The following is a 25440-nucleotide window of genomic DNA, read 5'->3' on the forward strand; positions in this document are numbered from 1 at the left end:
GCAGAGCTTTGTGACGTTATATTTGAGGGGGGTCTGGCTTTTTGTGACGTCGTGTGACGAAGGGGGGGGGGGGTCAAAAATCGTCCAAAATCGCGTGACGTCATTTATGGACGGCCCCTTACCTGGTAAAGTAAGTTTGAAATATTGTAAGCTTTGATTTCCGTGAAAAGAGATGAATCTCTGTTACGCACCGACGTTCAGCCATTTAGTCTCAAATGAAGACAGCTTGGACATCAGGCAGTGACGTGAGCCCCGTCTGCGATCTGATTGGACGTCACCGTCCCAAGTTGGCCACTCGGGGCAGTTGCCGATCAGATTCATTCAGATTCTGGGAAACCAGATGTTGGCCAGTCGCCGGCGACGGTTGCCCTCAAGTTGCCCCAGCGGGTCGTGGCTCTCAGCCGTCTGCGTCTGCACGACTCGGGGAGCGGTAGTGTCAGCGGTTTGCGCGCTGAGCCACGAATCCGGCTCGAACCTCCGAGTTCGATTCCCGCTCACGGCCATCAACACCGGTGACGATTATCTGAAACCGGTCCTGGGCCTCCCCTAGGTTGACTCGGCCTCAAATGAGTACGCTGGGTGCGGTTTGTAGAACTTTGCCCCGGGGGGGGGGAGGCCAAAAGCCGCCGAGCGCGTGGGGTGCTGCCCCCCCCCCCCCCCCCCGGCCTTCATCGTGTTGCTATTCGCCAACAGCACTTGCTGCCACCAGTCTGTTAAGGCTGGACGAGGGGGCGGGGGGATCTTTGTGTTTAACTTTCACGACTTGGCACGGCGTGCCATTTGCTCTCCGGCTGCATGGATGATGACGACGTCACTCGCTCGCTCGATAAACTGCGCGCGTGACGTCGATGGCACGGCTCGGCTCCCGGCAAGTGGAAAAACAACTGGGCTGGTTTGGCTTAGCATGGGCCCCGGCGCGGAACGGTTTGCACGCAGCGACGCTGTTTGTGTCTCAGCGGGGGTCCTGCCAACTCGCCGCCGCTTGAATAAAATAAAAACCCACTTCACTAAGCAGGGGGGGGTGGTTATTTTTTTAATATATATTTTTTTTAACGACAGGACTTCACCATTGTGGAGCCATCACGATTGTCGTCGCTGTCATCATCCGCATCGTCATCATGAATTGTCATCATTGCAGCGATTATTCCCAAACGGGGGAATTTTTTATTTTTTAGCCGCAGTCACTTGCAAAATGTACCCGTAGATTTAAAAAAATCGTACACAACACACGTGCGCGCACGTGCTCACGTGCGCGTGCCCGCGTGCGTACGTGTTCGTGTGCGCGCTCGTGTCAAAGCCGGACTCGCCCCCATTCTGGTTCGTGTCCGGCAAAAACTGCAAAAAAAAACAGTGCCGAGAAAAAGTTTATGGACGCCAATGATCATTCATAATTGAGCTTTTTTTAGGTTAGATCGCGTAAATATATAAATGTGTCGTTAAAACCTGCCACCACCCGACACAGCCAACTAGTAAGGGTTGTCACGTTAACAGAACGTGGCCAATTCGTCACTAGTACAGCACTAACCGGTGTGTTGGAGAGCCAAGCCACAACATTTACAAACTGAGTACGACGTTTCGCCAGTAATTACAACTAGCTTCATCAGGCGACAGCCAGATTTGTGGACAAGTCTTACTGTTTCGTTCCTTATACAGAGGCGTAGATGTGGTGACCACCCTTCTGCGCTCTTGCACAATGATGGGGGGGGGCGAGATTACTGTGGCAACGTACATTATGCATGTGCATTATGCGAGCCCTTTGATCTTGTCCTTCCTGTCTATTGTGTGTTAAATTAGCCCTACCAACGATAATCCCTATTGAAGTACGCTGTCCTTTGTAGGCATGCATTTAAACAATGTAGTATTTGATGATTCGCTTCCACGCAACACTAAGGCAGTCGCTATCCGGACGGTGAAAGTTATTTTTTATTTATTTCAATTTCGATAGATTCTCTAATTTAGTCTTGGCCAGTAGTAGCTAGTTTTGCACAAAACTTCAACATTATCAAAATCAATTGAGTGTCCTCGTTGGCAAGCGTGTTCTGCTGCTGCTGACAGTTGCATTTGGGAGAATTTAATATTTATCTGATGTTCGTTTAGTCTCGTGCTTTAGTCTCATTTTTCTTGTTTGCCGAACATAGCATTTACCACACGTGCAGTTAATCCTGTACACACCTTCTGTTGATAGATATACAATTCTCTATTTTACGTACCGTACCAAATCTGACTCAGATGTTTTGTTTTTCCAAACATCTGGCTAGTTTATCAGTTACTGCCGCAATGTATGGTATTTTAATCACTTTACTTGGGCAATTCGTTACGAGTACAGCACACCAGTTATTTGTTGGAGAGAAAATTAGCTTCCTTAGGCGACAGCCAAATTTGGCCGTTGCCTAATGAAGCTAGTTGCAATTAGTCGTAAATACTGCCGAAACGTCGTACTCGGATTGTAAATGTTGTGGATTTGCCCAACACACAACCGGTGTGCTGTACTCGTAACGAATTGGCACGTTCTGTTTACGTGACAAACCTTACTAATTACATATTTACGCTATCTAACCAAAAAAAGCCTGTATTGTAGATATTGGTCGCGAAAGCCTACGTGTTAAACCCATTGATAATTATGGAAATTCCATAGTTTTACTACGAGAGCCTTCTTGAATAAAAACCGGCCTTTTCTTAAATATCCAACAGGGTTTATATTCGCCAATTCCATGTAGGAATTAAACAATGAGTAATTAAGGTTCAGGGCATGTGAAAAAGTAAGTGAATCCCTGGTTTAAGGGAATAATTAGAATCAGGTGTTTAAATAATGAGGTAGATCTTTAAAGGTGAGTTTTGAAGGTCCCACCCAATATAAAGATCAGAAAGTTTGTGAGTTGGGTCTTCACCACGTCGGTGAGTGGAAACAACTCACGTCACGATCAAAATAAATCTGAGGACCTCAGAAAAAGAGTTATTGATGCTCATCAGTCCGGAAAGGGTTACAAACACAACTCCTCAAATCTGGTGTGAGAGAAACTGACCAGCGGTTACAGGAAACGCTTAGTGGCAGTCATTGTTGCTCAAGGGGGTGTAACCGGTTACTGAATCTACTTTTTCACACGTGGTGATTAAATGTAGAATAATTTGGGGATACATAAATGTTGAAAGAGTATCATGTTTTTGTGTCATTTGTTTAATCAGGTTACCTTTATCTATTATTAGGACTTAGATTAAGAGCTAATAACATTTTAGGTCTGAAATATGTAAAATATGTGAAAGTCCTAAGGGTTTCACAAACTTTTTCTAGGCACTGTAAGTAAATATTGTTAAATTACTATATTTTAATTATATGTACACGTACTTAACATAATACGCTAACTAATTAACACTTAGTGGCTTTAAATGAACGAGCTCATTATAAAATTTGTAACGCGCACAAAATAGAACTTTTAAAAAGACGCAGAGAGGCACGAGAGCATAAATGACGGCGAAACGAATCACCAGATTCCGTCAGAGGTCATCGCACTGACAACACACAGATGTTGGGGTGGTGAGGCAGCAGGACGGAGGGAACAACAGACGACCAGAGCTGCGACAGGGTCTCTGTGAGTCTATGGGTCTCTGTGTGTGTCTATAGGTCTCTGTGTGTGTCTATGGGTCTCTGTGTGAGCCTATGGGTCTCTATGCGAGTCTATGGTTCTCTATGTGAGTCTATGGGTCTCTGTGTGTGTCTATGGGTCTCTGTGTGTCTATGGGTCTCTGTATATGTCTATGGGTTTGTGTGTGTCTATGGGTCTCTGTGTGCCTATGGGTCTCTGTGTGAGCCTATGGGTCTCTGTGTGTCTATGGCTCTTTGTGTGTCTATGGGTCTTTGTGTGTCTATGGGACTCTGCGTGAGTCTATGGGTCTCTGTGTGAGTCTATGGTTCTCTGTGTGAGTCTACGGGTCTCTGTGCAAGTCTACGGGTCTCTGTGTGAGTCTACGGGTCTCTGTGCAAGTCTACGGGTCTCTGTGCAAGTCTACGGGTCTCTGTGCGAGTCTATGGGTCTCTGTGTGAGTCTATGGGTCTCTGTGCGAGTCTATGGGTCTCTGTGCGAGTCTATGGGTCTCTGTGTGAGTCTATGGGTCTCTGTGTGAGTCTGTGGGTCTCTGTGAGTCTATGGGTCTCTGTGTGAGTCTACGGATTTCTGTGCAAGTCTACGGGTCTCTGTGCAAGTCTACGGGTCTCTGTGCGAGTCTATGGGCTCTGTGCGAGTCTATGGGTCTCTGTGTGAGTCTATGGGTCTCTGCGTGAGTCTATGGGTCTCTGTGTGAGTCTATGGTTCTCTGTGTGAGTGTACGAGTCTCTGTGTGAGTCTATGGGTCTCTGTGTGAGTATATGGGTCTCTGTGTGAGTCTGCGGGTCTCTGTGTGAGTCTACGGGTCTGTGGGTGAGTCTGTGGGTCTCTGTGTGAGTCTATGGGTCTCTGTGTGAGTGTACAGGTCTGTGGATGAGTCTGTGGGTCTCCGTGTGAGTTTATGGGTCTCTGTGTGAGTCTATGGGTCTCTGTGTGAGTCTATGGGTCTCTGTGTGAGTCTATGGGTCTCTGTGTGAGTCTATGGGTCTCTGTGTGAGTCTACGGATCTCTATATGAGTCTATCGGTCTCTGTGTGAGTGTACGGGTCTGTGGGTGAGTCTATTGCAACTGCGGGAGGCTTACAATAAGGTGGTGGGGGCTCCACGGTTGCTAGGAGATGTTAACGACCTCGCCTGGTACACAGGAGGTCGTGGGTTCGATCCCAACCCTGACGCCTGCTGTAAATGTTGAGTTTGTGTGTGTCTCTCTCTCTCCCCGTGGTCGCGTGGATTTCTCTCCGGGTCCTCTGGTTTTCCCCTCCATATTTCGAATCAACGTCACGCATTTGTGATGGCCAAGATCGCTTCAGAAAAAAGAGCTCTACAGCTCAGTGGGCCTTACCTGGTAAAGTAAAGAGGAAGAGGAGGACTCATGGGGGTGAAGTGGAGACATTGGTGTGGACGGGAATATGGGACTCGTTCCACATTCCCTGCCAAAGCCTCACCTTGGCGATGGAATCATAGAACGGGTCGCTTGTAATGATGTTCACTCTATCATCATCATCGCCATCATCAGAGCCATCGTCGTCGTCATCTCGCTGATCTTCATCGCTCTCGTAACCATCACCACCATTTTTATCATGAGCTTTTTCTGCTTTGTGAAAATCGTCATCGTCACCATCATGATGGTTACCATCATCATCGTCACCATCATGATCATTACCATCATCACCATCATCATCGTCACCATCATGATCATTACCATCATGATCGTTACCATCATCACCATCATGATCGTTACCATCACCATTGCCGCTATCATTATCATCTCTCTTCGTAAAGCCACCACCACCAATGTCTTCATCATCATCATCTATCTCATCAATGCTACCACCCTTGTTAAATTCATCATCACCGTGATCACCACCACCGTCGCCACCGTCGCCACCATTGGCGTCGTCCCCACTATCGTCCCCACCATACGCCGCGGGGTGCAGAGGGGGGTGCGTGCCGGGAGGGTAAAGTATGGGCGCGGCCCCCTGCAGCTGCGCAAGAAGCGGGTCCCAGGCCCCCCACGCGGCCTCCAGCTCGCCCAGCGACACGAAGTCGGCGCTGCGGCCACGCAGGGCGGCGTCCAGCAGCACGGCGTGGGCACTGCCCTCCAGCGCCAGCTCCAGCGCCACCTCGTCGTCGTCGTCGCCGTTGATGTTGTCGGGGTCGCGGTTGGACTGGGAATCGACAAGAACGGCGGTGACGCTGCCGTCGAGTCATCGTCACCATCGCTGCTGCTGCTGCACGAGCCGCCTGGCCTACGGCGAGCGCTTGGTACAAAGCCACGACCGGGGTGAGCATCACAGCTGCACTCAGGGCTGCTAGCGAGGAGCAGGCATGAAGGCCGGTTCAGCACACGAGGAGGTCTGTGGCCAGCACCACGCCCAGCCACCTTTGTCTCCCTCGTGGCAATGTTTTACACATCGCACCAGGTACTCATTTGAGGCGACTTAGGGGAGGCCCAGGACCGGTTAAGATAATCGTCACCGGTGTTGGCCGTGAGCAGGAATCGAACTCAGGTCGTCGAGTTCGTAGCGCAGCGGAGCGCCGACCACCACCACCGCCACCACCACCACCACCACCGGGACTCACCGCGCCGTCTCTGCCGCCGCCGCCGCCGGGCTGTGACCGCAGCACGAACGCGTGGAACGAGTCGAGCGGCGCGCCCAGCCATCGGATTCTCCTCCCTGCTGCGGCGACAGCCTCCCCCTCCTCCCCCCCGGGGGGGGGCTCCAGGTCGTCGTCTCCGAGGCCGAGCTCCTCCAGGCTCCGCGCCTCCCTCCAGAGCCGCTCGTCGACGTGTGGCCGGAAGAGAGAGCGGCTCACGAGCAGCGCCGACTCATGGCCTGCTCCGGATCCGGCTCCGGCTCCGGATTCAGACTCCGGCTCGTGGGCGCCGCCGCCTCCAACGAGGAAGACGATCTGGGCCCCACGGGGGCGGCGCAGGAGCAGGCGCGCGAGGGCCACGCGGCGCCGTGACGACAGCTTGCCCGAGGCGAGCACGAAGGGCACGGAGCGCCAGCGCGGCGAGGACCAGCGCAGCGCCACCGCTGCATGGGGGGGGGGCAGGGGACGTCGGGGGGATAGGGGGGTAACGAACGAGCGATGAGTGAAGCCGGGTGGAGTGAACAAGACCCATCCCCCCTGCTCCTCATTCCCATAGATGGCATTGCACCGGTTCATGCATTGTAATCGTGCAGAGTCCACTAACCACGACACGGCTGCTCCCACACACAACTATTAGACACATCACCACAACCATCATCACCACCTGTTGGTTTAAAATATAGGCAGAAAAAAAGGTGTGTCTTATCGTCCCCAGTTGCACAAAGCAACGTTGTTATCGCTACACTCGAGAAGAATTACAGCCGAACCCCTCTTAACGACGAGCCTCCATTGAGTCCAATGTGTAGTGTATAGTAGTGTAGTGTATAGCAGTGTAGTGTGTAGTAGTGTAGTGTATAGCAGTGTAGTGTATAGTGTAGTGTATAGTAGTGTAGTGTATAGTATAGTGTGTAGTGTATAGTAGTGTAGTGTATAGTGTAGTGTATATAGCAGTGTAGTGTATAGTGTAGTGTATAGCAGTGTATAGTGTATAGTAGTGTAGTGTATAGTAGTGTAGTGCCTCCATAAACCCCAATGTGTTCGCTTACCAACCATTCCTTTGTTAACGACGGGCTGTTGTAGGTACAGTAAATAGTGAATGAATGCATCGATTAACCGTGTTTCTTTTAATATTATGTGTTTATAATGTTGTTAGTATCTTTATGCACTAATATCCATTGTTTAAATATTATAAAGTACGTTTTTTTGGGTGAAGAAGGGAGTAACTTTCGATGCTGTCGGAATGAATTAAGCCTTTAACGTGCATCCCCTACACTCGCTTAACGACCAAATCACTTAACGACTGGTTTCGTGGAAACCAATTACCGTCGTTAAGAGGAGGAGGGCTTCTACTGTCGATTATCGATAATCCATTCATTATCATCTATCATCGATAATTATCGATTATCCGGTGGCTTCGGGGGGCGGGGGGGTGAGGGGGAGGGGGCACCGGATTTTTTTAAAAGCCGAATAATCGCTAAATCGTCGTTAATTAAAATAGCTTATTTTTACAACTTCTTGCATGACAATTATGTGTAGGTGTTGCCGCATGTTGTTTAGTGTTCTCAATTTGTTTACTGTGTGAAAAGTGGCATAAATAAACATACAAAGACAAAAATAAGCATCCTTCTATTTTAAAATGTTACGATATTTACTGTACCGTACTTACCACTCCAATCTTTAATACTCTGCATCATGGGGTGATGTATACGGGTGCAGTATTTTCATTAAGTTGTATGTAGTGTATCATGTACCATATATATTTTACATCTGAAATCAAGAATAGCTCCGTTGTTTTGTCACGCACACGGTGCCGATCGCCGGAACTGGGTCACAGCCTTCGGTGCGATGTTTTGCCAGCTTCGCCGGATCGGCCCCCCCGGGAAACAGCCGGATAATGTTGTAAGCAGGCCGGATAAGCGCGCGGTGCCGGATAATCGATTGATCAACCGTACTTTTCCATCAAGGGCCGGCCCCGTGCACGGGCGCGAGGAGACGTGCGGGGAGGCGCCACACCTGCATAGGTCGCCGTGCGGCTGCCGTTGCCCTCGGCGACCCCGGCCAGCCCCAGCTCCTGGGCAAGCTCCTCCCCGTAGCCCTCGTACTGGCCAATCACGGCGCTCGAGCGATCCGGGGGCAGCAGCTCGGCCAACGAGGCGGCCCGCAGCATCGCCGCGGTGACGGGGTCGCGAGCGGGGGGCATCTCCATGGCGATGAGGGCCGCCACCTGGGTCAGGTGGTTCTGCAGCACGTCGCGCACCACCCCGTACTTGTCGTAGAAGCTCATCCGCCCTGTGGGGGGTGTGGGATGGAGGGGGGTGGGGGGTGTGGGATGGAGGGGGGTGGGGGGGTGATGGATGGAGGGGGGTGGGGGGTGTGGGATGGAGGGGGGTGGGGGGTGTGGGATGGAGGGGGGTGTGGGATGGAGGGGGGTGGGGGGTGTGGGATGGAGGGGGGTGGGGGGTGTGGGATGGAGGGGGGTGGGGGTGTGGGATGGAGGGGGGTGGGAAGCGGTGGCGCAGCAGTTAGCACTACAAACCTGGCAATCCTGGGGTCGATTTCCTGCTCACGGCCGACGCCGCCAGTGACGATTATCCGAACCGGTCCTGGGCCTCTGCCCTAGGTCGACTCAGCCTTAAATGAGTACCTAGTGCGGTGTGTAAATATCGTCGCTGGAGAGACAATGGCGGTCGGGCGTGGTGTTGGTTACCCACCCCCTCATGTGCTGTGTCGGCCTTCATAGGTACTTGCGAACAGCACTTCACCTAACAATCTGCAAAAGGCTATACGGGGGATCTTTGTCTTTGGTATTGGTGCTGTTGAAAGTGATGATGTTGATGGTAATGTTTCAAGTGGCGGTTGATGTTGATGGTGGTGATGATGGTAGCGGTGTGTAAACATCGCCACTGGGGTGACAAAGGCGGCCGGGCGTGGTGTTGGCCACCCACCCCCTCGTGTGCCGTGCTGGCCTTCTTAGGTGCATCTCGCTAACAGTACTTGCCCCTACAGTGTATTAAGGCTACACGGGGTATCTTTGTCTTTTGGGGGTGGGGAGGATGGGGGATGGCGTGACGGCAATGACGATGATGGTAAAGAGGTGGCCGGTGCCCTTCTCGAGCCGCCGGTTCGTGATGGCCGTGTCGGCTGTAAAGCTGCAAGATGCCGAGTGCGAGTCGGAGGGCTCCGGCCCAGTGCGTCTCCGTTCATAATGGCTGTGTCGGTGGCAACTGCTGAGGGGGCTGTGGGTTTGAGACCAGGCACCGGGTGTCTCCGTCGGGGGTCCGTGATGGTGGTGTTAACGACACACCGAGGCCGTGACCCCGAGAGCCTGGGTATCGGTGTCTCTTTCTTCCAGGGGGGTTCATCCTGGCCCTGTCAGAGACACTGAGATGGTACTGCTGAGGTTGAGCCCCTCAAGGGAGAGACACCAGACACAGAGGTTGAACTCAGGTCTCAGCGGTGCTTGCTTGGTGTCCTGTGACACGACCATTATGAACTCCCCAGGCAGACCACCAATTCAGGGATTGGTTTCAACGGTTGCCGGATCAGCGCCTCGAACACGGCCATTCTGAACCTCCTCTCTCCCCGTGGTCGCGGTCACTTTTCTCCGGGTCCCTCCAGTTGTTCCCTCCACATTTCGAATCAACGTCAAGCGTTCAGATCATTTTGGCTTCCGTAAATTTCCACACGATGACATAGCAGCTCAATGGGGCCTTACACCTGTTAAAAAAAAATAGTTTAAAGTTTAACCTTTGACCCCGTGCGCCTCCATCAGCGTGACCTCCACCCTGCGGACGTTGGGGCCGCCCCAGACGGTGGTGAGAGACGGAGCATTGAGTGCTCGGAACGGCAGGATCGCAGCCACCGCCTTCACCGCACAACCACACACAGCCACACACCACACAACCACACGTCATCCACACACTCACAACCATACAAACACACACTAACAGCCACACAGACACACATAACCACGTGGCAACCACGTGGTCACACACACACACACACATCATCCACACACTAACAATCACAAGGACAAAGATGCCTCCGTGAAGCCAGACTGTTGGGGCAAGTGCTGTTAGTGAGCACCCATGAAGGCCGGAGCAGGGATGGGTGGCCAGCACCACACTCGGCCGCCTTTGTCTCCCTCGTGGTGATGTTTACTAACCGCACTCGCTGCAGAATGGCACGGGAGAACATACAAACTCCACACAGACAGGGCACACACACGCACAGCCACACACGGACACAAACACAACCACACGTCAACCACACATCCACACACTCACAACTGCACATGGACACGCGGTGACGTCACCACGATGCTTGTACCAGGCCATGTGCACCTTGAGGCCACGTGACGTGTCGAACGCCCGCTGGCAGGAGGTCACGGGTCAGACCCAGGTGCCACGGGTCGACTGACTGAGATGACTGGCTGATGCACCACCTGTGCCCCCTACTGTGCCAACTTGCTGTGCTTTAGCCTCCCGGCACTCCGCTCGTTGTTGTGAGCGTCGCTCATCCGCCGTCTGTTGTAGTTGGAAGGCGACTGCCTCCAACTGCCCAGTAGCGTCCTTCACGAGCCTCCTCCACTGAGGCCAATCTTGACACTGCTGGTACCAGTCATCGGCAAGTCCACTCAGCTCCACGTCCTCCTGTACCACATCACTCCATCTTTTCTCTAGCCTGTGCCGCGCTCGTTTAGCCCCCTCTATCCGGCCGAACAAAAGCTGTTTAGGCATGCGGTGGCTGGGCATACGGGCTACATAACCCAGCCAATGCAGCCTTGCCTGCCGGAGGAGCTCACCGATGGGACTTTGCCCAGATCTTTCAAGGACCTGTGAGCTCCTCACACAATCCAGCCTGGTTAAACCCAGGATGGATCGTAGGCAGGCCAGCCTAAATGTTTCCAACCGGCGAAGATGCTCCACTAGGGGGGTCCACGTTTCGCAAGTGAAGAGAAGGGAGGGAATGACCGTGGCCGAAAAGACCTGAAGCTTCGTGCAGAGCGACAGACCAGGTAGCTTCCACACAGCGTTACGCAACCGATGAAAAGATATTGCCGCTCGACTGATTTGGAGTGAGACCTCTGCTGTTAAACCAGAGCCGGTCATGAGCACACTGCCCAGGTATGGGAAACTCTCCACTCTCTCCACAACTGCCCCATCACCGATTGGCAGTTGTGGGGGTAGAGTGTCCGATGGTACAAAATACCCAGGCAAGTGCTTAGTTTTGGTGGGGCTGATGGTAAGGCCCCACCTCTTAGTGGCACGCTCCAGTTTCAGCAGCAGCGTCTCCAACTCCTCCTCTGAATGAACAGCAATTACCAAATCATCGCCATACGTAACGTGGTTGACCAATAGGGAGCCATCCCTTGACCGCACCCGGGCATCGATCAGCCTCCCATTATATCTGTACCAAATGGAAATTCCCCCGGTACAGCTATTGAAGGCTTCACGAACTATGTGGTCAAAAAAAATGTTAAATAATGTGGGAGCCAGAGGACATCCCTGTCGCACCCCAAGGTGTACAGGGAATGGCTCTGACTCCCAAACACGTAGTTTTACCCGGGCCCGCTCACCATCATGAAGGTCCTTAATGATCGTGAGCAGAGGGTCAGGGACTCCGAAAGCACGAAGAACAACTCAGAGCCCAGGCCTACTGATGGTATCATCGGCCTTCACCAGGTCAATGAAGCAGAGATGCAGGTCTTGTTGAAATTCCCTACACCTCTGCTGTAGCAGACGGACAGAAAATATGGCATCCGTGCAGGACCGCCCTTTCCTGAAACCGCATTGGGGCTCCGCAAGCCTCTCCTCAGCGTGCCTAGCAAGGCGATGTTGAATAATCCTTGCCAGGACCTTTCCCGGCACACTGAGGAGTGAGATGCCTCTGTAGTTGTTACAGTCTGTGCGGTCTCCCTTCTTAAAGAGGGGGACCACCAGGGCATCCTTCCAGTCCTGCAGAACCCGTCCAGTGGTCCAGACTGTTGTTATGATGTCATGTAGGGCAGTCTGTGCACAAAAGCCACCCTCCCTCAGCATTTCGCTTGGGAGATCATCTCTGCCCGGTGCCTTTCCTGGTCTCAGACTCTGGATCCCCTTCAGTACTTCCTCAACAGATGGCACCTCAGCCAGCCACTCACAGGGGGTGACTTCCTCCTCCAATATTTGAGGCATCGCAGCCTCAGCAGGGTCATCCCCACTTTGTCCCACGTTTTCTTGGCTGAGGGATTTCCCCTCCCCCAGGACCTCACAGAAATGCTCAGAAAATCAGCAAACCTGTTCCTGGGGGTCGGAGATTGGATCACCGTTCTTTCCCCTAATGATGGTAATAGGTGTGGCGCTGCAGGTTACTTTTTGATGTAATTAAAGAGCGATTTGTGATCGCAGGCCACTGAGGGAGACTCCATCTCCTCAGCAACCCGCAACCACCAACCATCCTTGCAGAGCCTCACGGCTCTCCGAACCTCTGAGCGAAGGCTGCGGTAAGCCTCCTCATTCTCCGACGTGGTATGCTGTAGCCGATGAGAGTGGGGGCCTGTCGCTTTTTCTCAGCCAGCCTGAACACCTCCTATGTCAGCCAGGGTCTCTGGGAAGGTCTGGACTGTGTACCCAAAGCAGCCATTGCAGCTGCATGAGCCACAGTCCTAAACCTTGCCAATTTCCCCTCGACATCAGGAGGAGTGGGGGACGATGCCAACTCCAGCTGCAAGTGATGATGAAATTCTCGCTTGCAACTTTCATCAGCTAGCTGAGACCATGCCACTAAGGGTTTGAATGGGGTCCTGGGTGTCCCACCACGGGAGTGGAAGAATGGCAGGCGCATCTTACAGATGACAAGTCGATGATCAGTGGGCAGATCAGCTCCACGGTAGGTCCTGGTGTCAGGGACATGGGCCCGCATCTGCTGTTCCGTCACTATGTAGTCCAGCAGATGTTCTTGCTTGGACCCGGCATGCATCCATGATGTGGTGTGGATGCGCCGATGCCGGAACAGCGTGTTGGTAATTACAAGCCCATGGGCTGCACAAAAATCTTGCAGCCTCCTGCCGTTGTTATTGAGCTGATCTGGCCCATGCCTTCCAATTACTCCAGACCAGGTGCCAGCATCATGACCAACTCGGGCATTGAAGTCACCCAACAAGATTACTCTATGCCGAGGGGCCAATTTAGCTAGCAGCTGTGACAGGAGGTCATAGAAGGCATCTCACTCATCAGCCTTCCCTGCATCCCTCCACAGATGTTCGTCTTCAGTGGGGGCATAAGTAACCACAACCACCACTCCTCGCCTCCGGTTGATGGGAAGGCGAGCCCAAAGTAGCCTGGGGCTTACAGCTTCCCACACCTCACTGCCATGCTCCCACGCCCCTTCATTCTTTTGTTCGAAGAAGAGCCACTCCCTGTTGTTTGGCAGTCTCCTGCCCCGAATAGAGGACTGTCCATCCCTCATGGTGGCAGGAGCCAGAGCCGGTCCACCGGACCTCTTGAATACCACAGAGATCCAGGCGATACCGGTCCAGCGCCCAACAAAGGAGTGGCAGCCTCTCCTCCACAGTGAAAGTTGGAACATTCCACGTGGCCACACGCAGTAGTTTTTTGTTGTTTCTGAAGGAGCCCCGAGGGTAAGGATTCAGTCTCCTGGCTCCGCCAAATGGGGTTTGGGCAGGAGACGTCATAGACGCCGTCTCCCCGGGGCCTCCGGCACAATCTTATTTATTAAATTTTGTGTTGTGGTTTAGTGGTAATTAATTGAAGGTGGAGGAGTTAACAGCCCTTCGCACTCGTCCAAAGCCCCCATTTAGCCGCTGTGGTGGTTACAAATGCCGTGAAGGGAAAAGCCAATCGGAATTGGCCCTCCCCCCACGGCACTGCCCACGACAGCGTTGCCCGTCCGGCACCACAAGGAGGTAGAGGGTTGTTTTGCTGGACACACACACTAAAACAACCACACATTAACAAAACAATAACACATACAAACACAACCACACGTCAACCACACATCCACACGCACACACCGACAACCGTACATGGGTACAACCACGAGCACATATCCGCACGCAACAACCACACGCGTAGACCACAACAACCACACGTAGACCACAACAACCACACGTAGACCTCAACAACCACACGTAGACCACAACAACCACACGTAGACCACAACAACCACACGTAGACCACAACAACCACACGTAGACCACAACAACCACACGTAGACCACAACAACCACACGTAGACCACAACAACCACACGTAGACCACAACAACCACACGTAGACCACAACAACCACACACGTAGACCTCAACAACCACACGTAGACCACAACAACCACACGTAGACCACAACAACCACACGTAAACCACAACAACCACACATAGACCTCAACAACCACACACGTAGACCTCAACAACCACACACGTAGACCTCAACAACCACACGTAGACCTCAACAACCACACACGTAGACCACAACAACCACACGTAGCCCTCCACAACCACACGTAGACCTCAACAACCACACACGTAGACCACAACAACCACACGTAGACCTCAACAACCACACACGTAGACCTCAACAACCACACGTAGACCTCAACAACCACACGTAGACCACAACAACCACACGTAGACCACAACAACCACACATAGACCACAACAACCACACGTAGACCACAACAATCACACACGTAGACCTCAACAACCACACGTAGACCACAACAACCACACGTAGACCACAACAACCACACACGTAGACCACAACAACCACGCGTAGACCTCAACAACCACACGTAGACCACAACAACCACACGTAGACCACAACAACCACACACGTAGACCTCAACAACCACACGTAGACCACAACAACCACACACGTAGACCACAACAAACACACGTAGACCACAACAACCACACGTAGACCACAACAACCACACGTAGACCACAACAACCACACGTAGACCACAACAACCACACGTAGACCACAACAACCACACACGTAAACCACTAAACGCGTAAACGGCTAGACGACACCGCCGGATGGGCCTGGCCGCCCCCCCGGGCGTGGCAAGGCGGAGTTGCGCACCGGCTTGGCGAGGTAGTGGTCGACGAGGTGGAGCTCGTCGTGGCGCAGCGAGCCAGCGAGCGACGCCACGAGCTCCCGCGACGACGCCAGGTCCCGTCCAAACGGCTTCTCCAGCAGCACGCGCAGCCACGCGCCGGGCTGGGTGCACGCACACGCGCGCGAAGGTCAACCCGCACAGCCGAAACGGACCAGGGGGTGGGTGGCCAACACCACGCCCGGCTGCCTTTGTCTCCCCAGTGGTGAAGTTCGTGCACCGCACCGGAATCGAACTGGGTTCTACGGATTCATAGTGCAGTGCGCTGACCGCTACACTAACACTTCCCACATACATGCAGAAACAAAGATAAAGATCCCCCGGATAGCCTTAACAGGCTGTTGGGGCAAGTGCTGTTAACGAGCACCTATAAAGGCCGGCACCGCACACGAAGGGGTGGGTGGCCAACACCACGCCCGGCCGCCTTTGTCTTCCCAGCAACGATGTCTCCCCATAAAATAATCGTCACTGGTGGTGTCCGTGATCGGGAATCGAATTCGGGTTGCCGTGTTCGCAGCACAGCATGCTAACCGCTACACTACCGCTCCCCAACATGCACACACGTGCACACACGTGCACACACACGTGCACACACGTAGTAATGTGCTGGCCTTCACACGCAGCAGGCGCACCCCTTCATCTCACCTGTCCACACCTCCATCTCATCTCACCTGTCCACATTGGTCTCACTTTATCCACCTTTGTCCGCTCACCCAATAATCTCACCTGTACACCCATTTCTCCCTACCGTCTCATCTCACCTGTCTACCTACGTCTCACCTGTCCGCCCCTCCTCTGTCACCATGAATCGTGTCACTCGCCATCCACCCGCGGTCTCACCTGTGGCGAGCGGCAGTGCCTGTGGAGGTGGGCGACGATGGCGGGGTAGGCGTGCGGCGGCACCGACAGGTAGAAGAGCCGCCCGCTCTCCACGAGGCCCTCCTCCTCAGCCCGCGCCGACAGGAAGTCCCGGCACAGCGATAGGAAGTCGCCCTCCGTCGACAGGCGGTGGTAGGAGGTGAGCATCACAAACTGATGCCTGCAGCAACATCGTCAGCGGCATCATCAGCAACATCATCAGCGGCATCATCAGCAACATCGTCAGCATCGTCAACATCGTCAGCATCATTGTCAGCGGCATCATCAGCAACATCATCGTCAGAAACATCGTCAGCATCGTCATCATCAGCAGCATCATCAGCAACATCGTCATCCTCAGCAGCATCGTCAGCATCATCAGCAGTATCATCAGCAACATCGGCATCATCAGCAACATCGTCAGTATCGTCATTGTCAGCATCAGCACCACCAGGATGCCGCCGTGGAATGCCTCACAACATTAAACACAAAAGCCATACCACTGAAGTGGTCTCTATGGGTCTCTATGGGTCTCTGTGTATCGATAGATCTCTATAAGTATGGGTCTCTATAAGTCTCTATGAATCTCTTGGAGTATTTAACAGAGCCGCACACGTTAACACAGCCAACGCGTTAACGTCTCCTGCACGGGTTGGGCAGTGTTAACAAACGAAGAAGGGACTCAACGATTAGAATAACCAGCATACACTCAATCAGCGGAAATGGGTGAACAAGTGAATGGAGAGGCACACGAGCGAGAGGGCGAGCGATTAAGCGATCGAGCGGGCGAACGATCGAGCGGGTGATTGGGCAATTGAGAGGGCGAGTGATCGAGTGAGCGATTGGGCAATTGAGAGGGCGAGTGATTGAGCGATGGAGCAAGCAAGGGAGTGGGCGAGCGATCGAGCAGGCAAGATTGCAAGTGAGTTAGTGGGCGAGTAATGGAGCGATCGAGCGATGGAGCGGGCGAGTGACAGTGGGAGTATGCGAGCGGGGGTGAGCAATGGGAGAGAGCGAGCGAACGGGTGGACAAGCGAACGGGCGAGCGGAAGAGCGAGCGGAAGAGCGAGCAGAAGAGCGAGTGGAAGAGCGAGCGGAAGAGCGATCGAGTGGGCGAGCGACGGGACCTCAGAACGCTGCACAGTGCCGGAGCCACCCTCCGCGGGCACCGCAGCCGCCCCGGCCCCAACGCGCTGAACATCGCGGGCCGCCCCTGCGCAGGTTCCGCTCGCGCCGCGCCGTGGAACGAGAACGTGTCGCGCCGCCACCCCCCGCCCCCCGCGCCATCGTCTCCTCCTCCTCCTGGTGGTGGCGGCGCCGGCACGCTCGCCCGCTGGGCGTAGACGCTGAAGAGCGCCGGCCACAGGTGGCGGCGTGCCAGGTCCCCCGTGGCACCCAGCAACACCACGCTGTGGTGACCACCCTGGGTCAGCACAGGGGGGCGCAGGGCAAAGGTCACGAGCAGCCATCGCACGGCCGCCCCCGCTAAACGTGCCATTGTGGTGACGACGACGTCTCCTCCGCCACCTCCTGTCCCTCCTCTTCCTGATGCTGCCGCTGCCGCTCTCTTGTCACCTCCTCGTCCCCCTCCTCCTCCTTTGCTTCCAGATATCGGTCCTCGTCTCGTTGTTATTTCCCTCTTGGTTTTGTTCATCCACGACAAGTCTCACCGGGGACGTCACCTGGTTCAATAAAGGGGATCACAAGGGGGCAGCGATGAATCTAAATGGAGCCATGCCGAGTAAAATACAGAGCGACTCCTTCACTTATGAACATTCGACTTAGAAACTTTCATAGATACGAAAAAACCTGTCCTGTTCTGACCGAAAGTTCAACCTCCACGCAATAGATGGCAGCGGTGGCATTTACATCTGCAGAACGTGAAGAACCGGTGGCATCTACATCTACAGGAGATTATACAACTTTTAAAGCCATTCCCCGTGTTTAGTGTACATGCCATACAGCGTGTTGGAATCGCCAGCAGTAAAGTTGTACTTTTGTAGTGAGATGTTAATGGTGTCACTACGGTGTTAGTGCCAGCCACTGTCACACAAGTGCTACTGTGCGTCTGGAACCTCTCTCGGGGGCCAGGGTGAGAACGGAAAGTGAGGGGGCCCTAGGGGCATCGTCCTGGTGACGGCCTGAGAGAGGGCAAGTGAGGACGGGGTAGTCTCGGTGAACCCGAGAGGGCACGTGACCGGGACAGGGTAGCGAAGGGGGCTTGAGGGACACGTGATGCTCGCTCGGGATCCTTCGGGAAAGATCCCGAAGAAGTGTGGCCGAGGGCGGAGCGAGGCCACGCTCAGGAGCATCAAGGGGCAGTCCCGGGAGCGTTCGTGGCTGTACTCTGGAATCAACCCTCGGCGCTACGTCTCTCCGATCTTCGGTCTCTGCTCGGCATCGTGGGTCAGTCAGGATGTTACTGATCCAGAAAGTTGCATAGAGACGTAGTTACAGAGACGCATACAGTTACAATGAAATTCAGTTACACACACATCCATAGCATTGCATCCAGACTTATAGTTACATAGAGATATCCAGAGTTATGTAGAGACTCGCTGAGTTATATGGAGACATAGTCACATAGAGACGCATAAGACTTATACAGAGACACATTGAGTTACTTAGAGACACACAGTGTTACACAGAGACTCACAGAGTGACCAGGAGCGGCCTGCCTATACAGGCGAACGAAGGCGCCAAGTTAAGTGGGGTGCCCAATTCGAGGGGGAAATACAAATAAAAAATACAAATAAAATAACGAAGATGGAATTAAATTTAGATTTAAAGCTTTCGTGACTGCAGGGATTCATATTCTTGGTTCTTTCGGTAAAGTCACGTAAAAGGAAAACAATAAACAATAAAACAAAAAAATATATCATTTTATTGTTTCCCTTCTACGTGACTTTACCGAAAGAACCAAGAATATGAAGATGGAATTATTTCAATTCCCGTGCGCGTACGGAGGGAATATTAATTATAATTCATTTCTCAAAACTTAATGCGAGATAAGTTATGTTTTATGAGCACAGAGTGTTTTTTTTTTATTCGGAGGATTGTGTAATTCCAGGTTGAAGTTAATTCAAGAGTTGTCTTAGTTATTTCTATATTGGACGTGGTGGTCATGGAGGTCAAAGCAGGATAGCGCCATGGATGATTTTGGATTTGTAATAATAAAAATGTGGGGGTGGGGTGCCGATTGCAAGGTTCACCTTAAGGGGGCGCCAGTTGCTGGCAGCTCGTCTAGGGCCACCCATGAGAGTGACACAGAGATCCATAGAGTGACACAGAGGGCCATAGAGATACATAGAGACTCACAGAGTGACACAGAGATCCATAGAGTTACATGGAGAGCCATAGAGTTACACAGATACTCACAGAGTAACACAGAGATCCATAGAGTTAGACAGAGACTCACAGAGTAACACAGAGATCCATAGATTCAGATAGAGACTCACAGTGACACAGAGATCCAGAGTCACACAGAGAGCCATCGGGTCACATAGAGACTCACAGAGTAACACAGAGAGCCATTGAGTTACACAAAGATCCATATAGTTACATAGAGACTCACAGAGTGACACAGAGATCCATAGAGTTAGAGAGCCACAGAGTTACATAGAGACTCAGAGTGACACAGAGATCCATAGAGTTACACAGAGATCCAAAGAGTTATATAGAGACTCACAGAGTGACACAGAGATCTATAGAGTTAGACAGAGCCATAGAGTTACACAGAGACTCACAGAGTAAGACAGATAGCCATAGAGTTACAGAGAGCCATAGAGTTACAGAGAGACTCACCGAGTAACACAGAGATCCATAGAGTTACATAGAGACTCACAGAGTGACACAGAGATCCATAGAATAACATAGAGCCATAGAGTTACAGAGAGACTCACAGTGACAGAGAGATCCTTAGTCACACAGAGCAATAAAGTTACTTAGAGACTCAGAGTGACACAGAGATCCATAGAGTCACACAGAGCCATAGAGTTACACAGAGACTCACAGAGTTACACAGAGACTCACAGAGTTACACAGAGATCCATAGAGTTACATAGAGACTCACAGAGTGACACGGAGATACATAGAGTTACACAGAGATCCATAGTCACACAGAGAACCAGAGTTACATAGAGACTCACAAAGTGACACAGAGAGCCATAGAGTTACACAGAGATCCATAGAGTTATACAGAGACTCACAGAGTAACACAGAGATCCATAGAGTCAGATAGAGACTCACAGTGACACAGAGATCCAGTCACATAGAGAGCCATCGTGTCACATAGAGACTCACAGAGTAACACAGAGAGCCATTGAGTTACACAAAGATCCATATAGTTACATAGAGACTCACAGAGTGACACAGAGATCCATAGAGTTAGAGAGCCACAGAGTTACATAGAGACTCAGAGTGACACAGAGATCCATAGAGTTACACAGAGATCCAAAGAGTGAAATAGAAACTCACAGAGTGACACAGAGATCCATAGAGTTAGACAGAGACTCACAGAGTGACACAGAGGGCCATAGAGTTAGACAGAGCCATAGAGTTACATAGAGACTCACAGAGTGACACAGAGATCCATAGAGTTAGACAGAGATCCAAAGAGTTAAATAGAAACTCACAGAGTGACACAGAGATCCATAGAGTTAGACAGAGCCATAGAGTTACATAGAGACTCACAGAGTGACACAGAAATCCATAGAGTTAGACAGAGACTCACAGAGTGACACAGAGGGCCATAGAGTTACATAGAAACTCACAGAGTGACACAGAAATCCATAGAGTTAGACAGAGAGCCATAGAGTCAGATAAAGACTCAGAGTGACACAGATATCCATAGAGTTAGACAGAGCCATAGAGTTACACAGAGACTCACAGAGTGACACAGAGATCCATAGAGTTACATAAAGACTCACAGAGTGACACAGAGATCCATAGAATAACATAGAGCCATAGAGTTACAGAGGGACTCACAGTGACAGAGAGATCCTTAGTCACACAGAGCAATAAAGTTACTTAGAGACTCAGAGTGACACAGAGATCCATAGTCACACAGAGCCATAGAGTTACACAGAGACTCACAGAGTTACACAGAGACTCACAGAGTTACACAGAAATCCATAGAGTTACATAGAGACTCACAGAGTGACACGGAGATACATAGAGTTACACAGAGCTCCATAGAGTCACACAGAGAACCAGAGTTACATAGAGACTCACAAAGTGACACAGAGAGCCATAGAGTTACACAGAGATCCATAGAGTTACATGGAGACTCACAGAGTGACACAGAGATCCATAGACTTACACAGAGCCATAGAGTTACATAGAGACTCACAGAGTGACACAGAGATCCATAGAGTTACACAGAGATCCATAGAGTTACACAAAGACTCACAGAGTGACACAGAGAGCCATAGAGTTACACAGAGATCCATAGAGTTACATGGAGACTCACAGAGTGACACAGAGATCTATAGAGTCACAAAGAGAGCCAGAGTTACACAGAGACTCACAGAGTGACACAGAGATCCATAGAGTGACACAGAGATCCATAGAGTTAGACAAAGCCATAGAGTTACATAGAGAATCAAGAGATCACAGCGCAAGGCAGTGAGTAGTGACATCAGTAACACGAGATTGCAAATTAATTTTAGCAAAAAGCAAACGCCAACATTTACACTCTTATTTATTTATTTAACACGCATACGGGTTACACATCTGTAAATTGGCTTATTCGTGTTCATCAGCACGATTCGGTCTCTGCGTGAAAAAGATCAAACATAGTTTACTAATTACAAATCACAAAGCGGGGTTGGGGGGGGATCTCAAAGGGCCACGTTGCTTACCTGACACGAAGATCGGGAACCAGGCACACCAAGGTCTACAAAACGCCACGCGCACCACGTGACGCTTCAAATGATTAACGCAACTTTTATTGAACCGGGTTAAAGTTGGCCCCTTTATATTTTAGCAAGGCCGCGAGCATAGATTATGATCTGTGCGGGTCTGACGCGGGTTCTTTGCGGGGCTACAACTCGATGTTGAACCCTTATATTTGGTGGTTGGTGGTGGTGGGGGTGGGGAGGCAGCGTTGGCAGTGATGCGCACAATTCGGCATCACCGCTCGCGACCATTGGATGCCACGGTGGCCAGATGTTAACTCCCTCGCCTGGTATGTAGGAGGTCGTGGGTTAGATCCCTACCCTGACGCCTGCTGCTGTATATTTGGAGTTTCCGTGTCTCTCATCATCATCACGGTGGCCAGGAGATGCTAACTCCCTCGCCTGGTATGCAGTAAGTCGTAGGTTAGATCCCGACGCCTGCTGCTGTATATTTTGGAGATTGCGGTGTCTCTCTCTCTTGCTCTCTCCCCGTGGTTGCGTGGGATTTTCTCCGGGTCCTCCGGGTTTGTCCCTCCACATTATAAAAACAAGCACGTAAGAGTAATTTTTGGCTGCTATGCATTTCCGCACGATAAGCCACTTCTCGTTGGGCTTTCATTTGTGGCCAGGTCGCTTCTGAAAAGGTGCTCTACAGCTCATTGGAGCCTTACAAGATAAAATATCTTTAAAATGTAGTAATAGTTTGAATGGCAACACCGTGTGCGTTGAACTTCCTTCGTACCCTACGTAGCCAACCATGCTAATCGGTAAGGACACCAAACTAAACACAAAGTGTACGTGGCCTTAAAAGGGAACAACATATGTAATAGGCGACGTTTCGGTAAATTACCCTTCTTCATTGCACATCATCGTCACCTATTTATGCTGCTGCTTTCCTTTGAAGGCCACGGCGTTCTCTAAGAAACGCGTCCCAGAGTTTGTGCTTTAGGGAGTCTCCATGGACACACGCGGAGTTGTCAAATCCACTGTTGGATGAGCACCCCCGACCCCCCCCCCCGACAAAAGCCGTTCTCGTCGTGGGGAAAACATTTGACCATACTTCACCACGCTGGTCAGCGCGAGTTGTCGGAAGGCCCGGAGCCCAGACGTGGGATCGTGGAGCAGCAGTCCACCAAATGGATTCAACATCTGAATCTCGTGGCGGGACTGCCGGGGCTCCCTTAAGCCCCCGGCTGTCGCATCGACTGCGCTGCGACGTCATTGTGTCTGTCGAAGGCGAACGACACGGCGATCTGTCCCTCTCGACGAGCTCTACACGATGCGCTCATCAAAGTGTCACAGTTGTGTTTCTCCTGCGCATTCGTCCTCGCTGCTGCTGCTGCGCTTGGACATGACGCCAGAACGATCCGCGGCCAGGCGGGTCGCGGCGTTTGTGTGCGCGGTGGGACGGAGTCGCCAACAATCAATTACGATTTTGACTTCCGTTTATTCGGGGACCCCGGGGTCCCGCCATGAGGTTCATCGTGTTTATTACTCGCTGCAGTTCATCTCCTGCCCGCCCACCCGTCAGCAGGTGTCCCCCCCCCAATATATATTATAATTACGGCCACATCCCCCCCCCCCCAATATTCAAATATGCTGAAAATGTCCCCCCCAATATATTGCTATAAAATCATTGCAATGCTATGTAAATAAAAACAACTTGCTAAACCTTGGCCACAATATCTGGACTTGTCTTCATATAAATCAATGCAGATTTGTTTATATGATTGTGGTTATGGTTGTACTTTAACACATTCCTGCGGAGGGAGCTGGTAGTAACGTTGCGTTGCTCGGTCAATGGCCAGGGTCAACGGCGGCGTGGTGTATTCCGCAAATATGCTCGACTGTGAGGGCGGGCACAAGCCGGCGTGAGTAGGTTAAACGTTGAGTTTTATAAGGGCACCACGGGGTGACCAGCCCCTCCCCACCCAGCCCCACCCCACCCAGCACCACCCCAACCTCCCCACCCAGCCCCTCCCCACCCTCCCCACTCAATCCCACCCTCCCCACCCAGCCCCTCCCTGCACGACGGACACAATAATCCCCTGTGGGCTCGTGTAACCAGGAGGTTCCTACCAGTATTAATCCCTAATCTCTGTCATTACACACAATGAAACAAGAAAAGGTAAAAAAAATAAAAACAAAGCAATGTAATACACTATTTGACATTATTGTAAAAATAAAAAGTCCATCCCATGTGTTAGTAATTTTTAAACATATTTTAGGCAGGAAATTAGTTTTCAAATTTAGATATTTTTTTCTGGGTTGGGACCCCACCCAGACCCCCTGTAAGATTTGGTCCCCCCCAATGTTGACTCCATGGCTACGGCCTTGGCAGGCGAGATGAGACGCATCGGAGGGTAGAGTCAACCATCAGCTGCTCTCTCTTTGTCAATCCCCTGCTGGATGACCCCACTCCCCCCCCTGCATCGGCCACAGGGGTGGCCGTGCGGCCGTCACTTCACCGACGCCGGCTGCGAGTGCTCGGGCCTTCTTCGCCCGAGGGGGTGACCGCGTCGGGTTTTTGCAACCATTTGAGCTGCAAGAAAACACACCCGCGACTCGTGTGCGTTCAATGGGCGAAGGGATATTTATCTCTCTCACAGACTCATTAAGAGGGGGGGGGGGGGGGAGACATTTTGACACACAAAAACCTGGGACATTTAATCAGAATCTGTATTCATACTGCGGGAGGAATCCTATGAGCTGTGACGCTCTTTTTCACAGATGTCCAGTCGAGCCACGGAGTACGAACGTTACAACAGCACAAAAACACGACGGCAGTGCAACGTACAACGGTGAACAAATCACCCAAAGACGAAACCATCCCCATCCTGCCCGGCAAAACGCTCACTCAAGGGAAAAAATGTATTTTTAGGAAGAGACCTGTCCACCACGAATGACAGCTCAACAAAGTGCCCCCTACCCCCACCCCGTCACTTGGACGCAAATGTGCCCAGGCGGCCGGGCAAGATGCCCCCCCCCCAGCAGCAGCAGACGCCTCAACCAGTGGGACGGTCCCTGCCAGACCCGTTACGGCTGGCAGCCAAAGTGGGGGGTAGGGGGGTGGAAACGCCAGGGTCATCGGTTCTGATATTCACGCGCCACCACCCACGTTGGCACGTGGCTAATGTTCGAACTCAGCTTAGGAGGTTCATTGCGACCAGAATTTTTATTTTTAAAAATAAAAAAAACTTAACATATGGACAGCGGACGCCGCCGCGTCCATCCGGCCCACGTGCATCGCGCCCCACGTGGTGCGACTACTTACCCAGAGCAGGAAGTCCGGGTCCCAGTGACGTCATGTTGGCAACGCCCCCGAACTCCCTCGTGGTCACGTGGCCACGAGGGAAGGCGGGGCTGCAGGGAAAC

The 25440-nt window shown here is 51.9% G+C and overlaps 1 protein-coding gene across 2 annotated transcripts; it reads right to left on the reverse strand.

The window, feature by feature from the left end:
• Positions 1-25440, reverse strand: LOC144945119 (GDH/6PGL endoplasmic bifunctional protein-like). 2 transcript variants are annotated; one of them, XM_078873390.1, is made up of 8 exons: positions 25340-25440; positions 17296-17850; positions 16151-16349; positions 15277-15381; positions 9944-10061; positions 8210-8485; positions 6182-6639; positions 1-5766 (listed from the first exon to the last, which is right to left on the reverse strand). In XM_078873390.1, exons 2-8 carry the CDS (start codon positions 17820-17822, stop codon positions 4969-4971), a joined length of 2481 nt encoding a protein of 826 aa, XP_078729516.1. In that variant the 5' UTR covers positions 17823-17850; positions 25340-25440; the 3' UTR covers positions 1-4968. The 2 variants fall into 2 exon arrangements, with proteins under 2 accessions (XP_078729516.1, XP_078729515.1); XM_078873389.1 differs by having other exon boundaries at positions 2-5766; positions 15277-15414.

The sequence above is a fragment of the Lampetra fluviatilis genome, chromosome 36 (assembly GCF_964198595.1).
Source record: "Lampetra fluviatilis chromosome 36, kcLamFluv1.1, whole genome shotgun sequence".
Lineage (NCBI taxonomy): Eukaryota > Metazoa > Chordata > Hyperoartia > Petromyzontiformes > Petromyzontidae > Lampetra > Lampetra fluviatilis.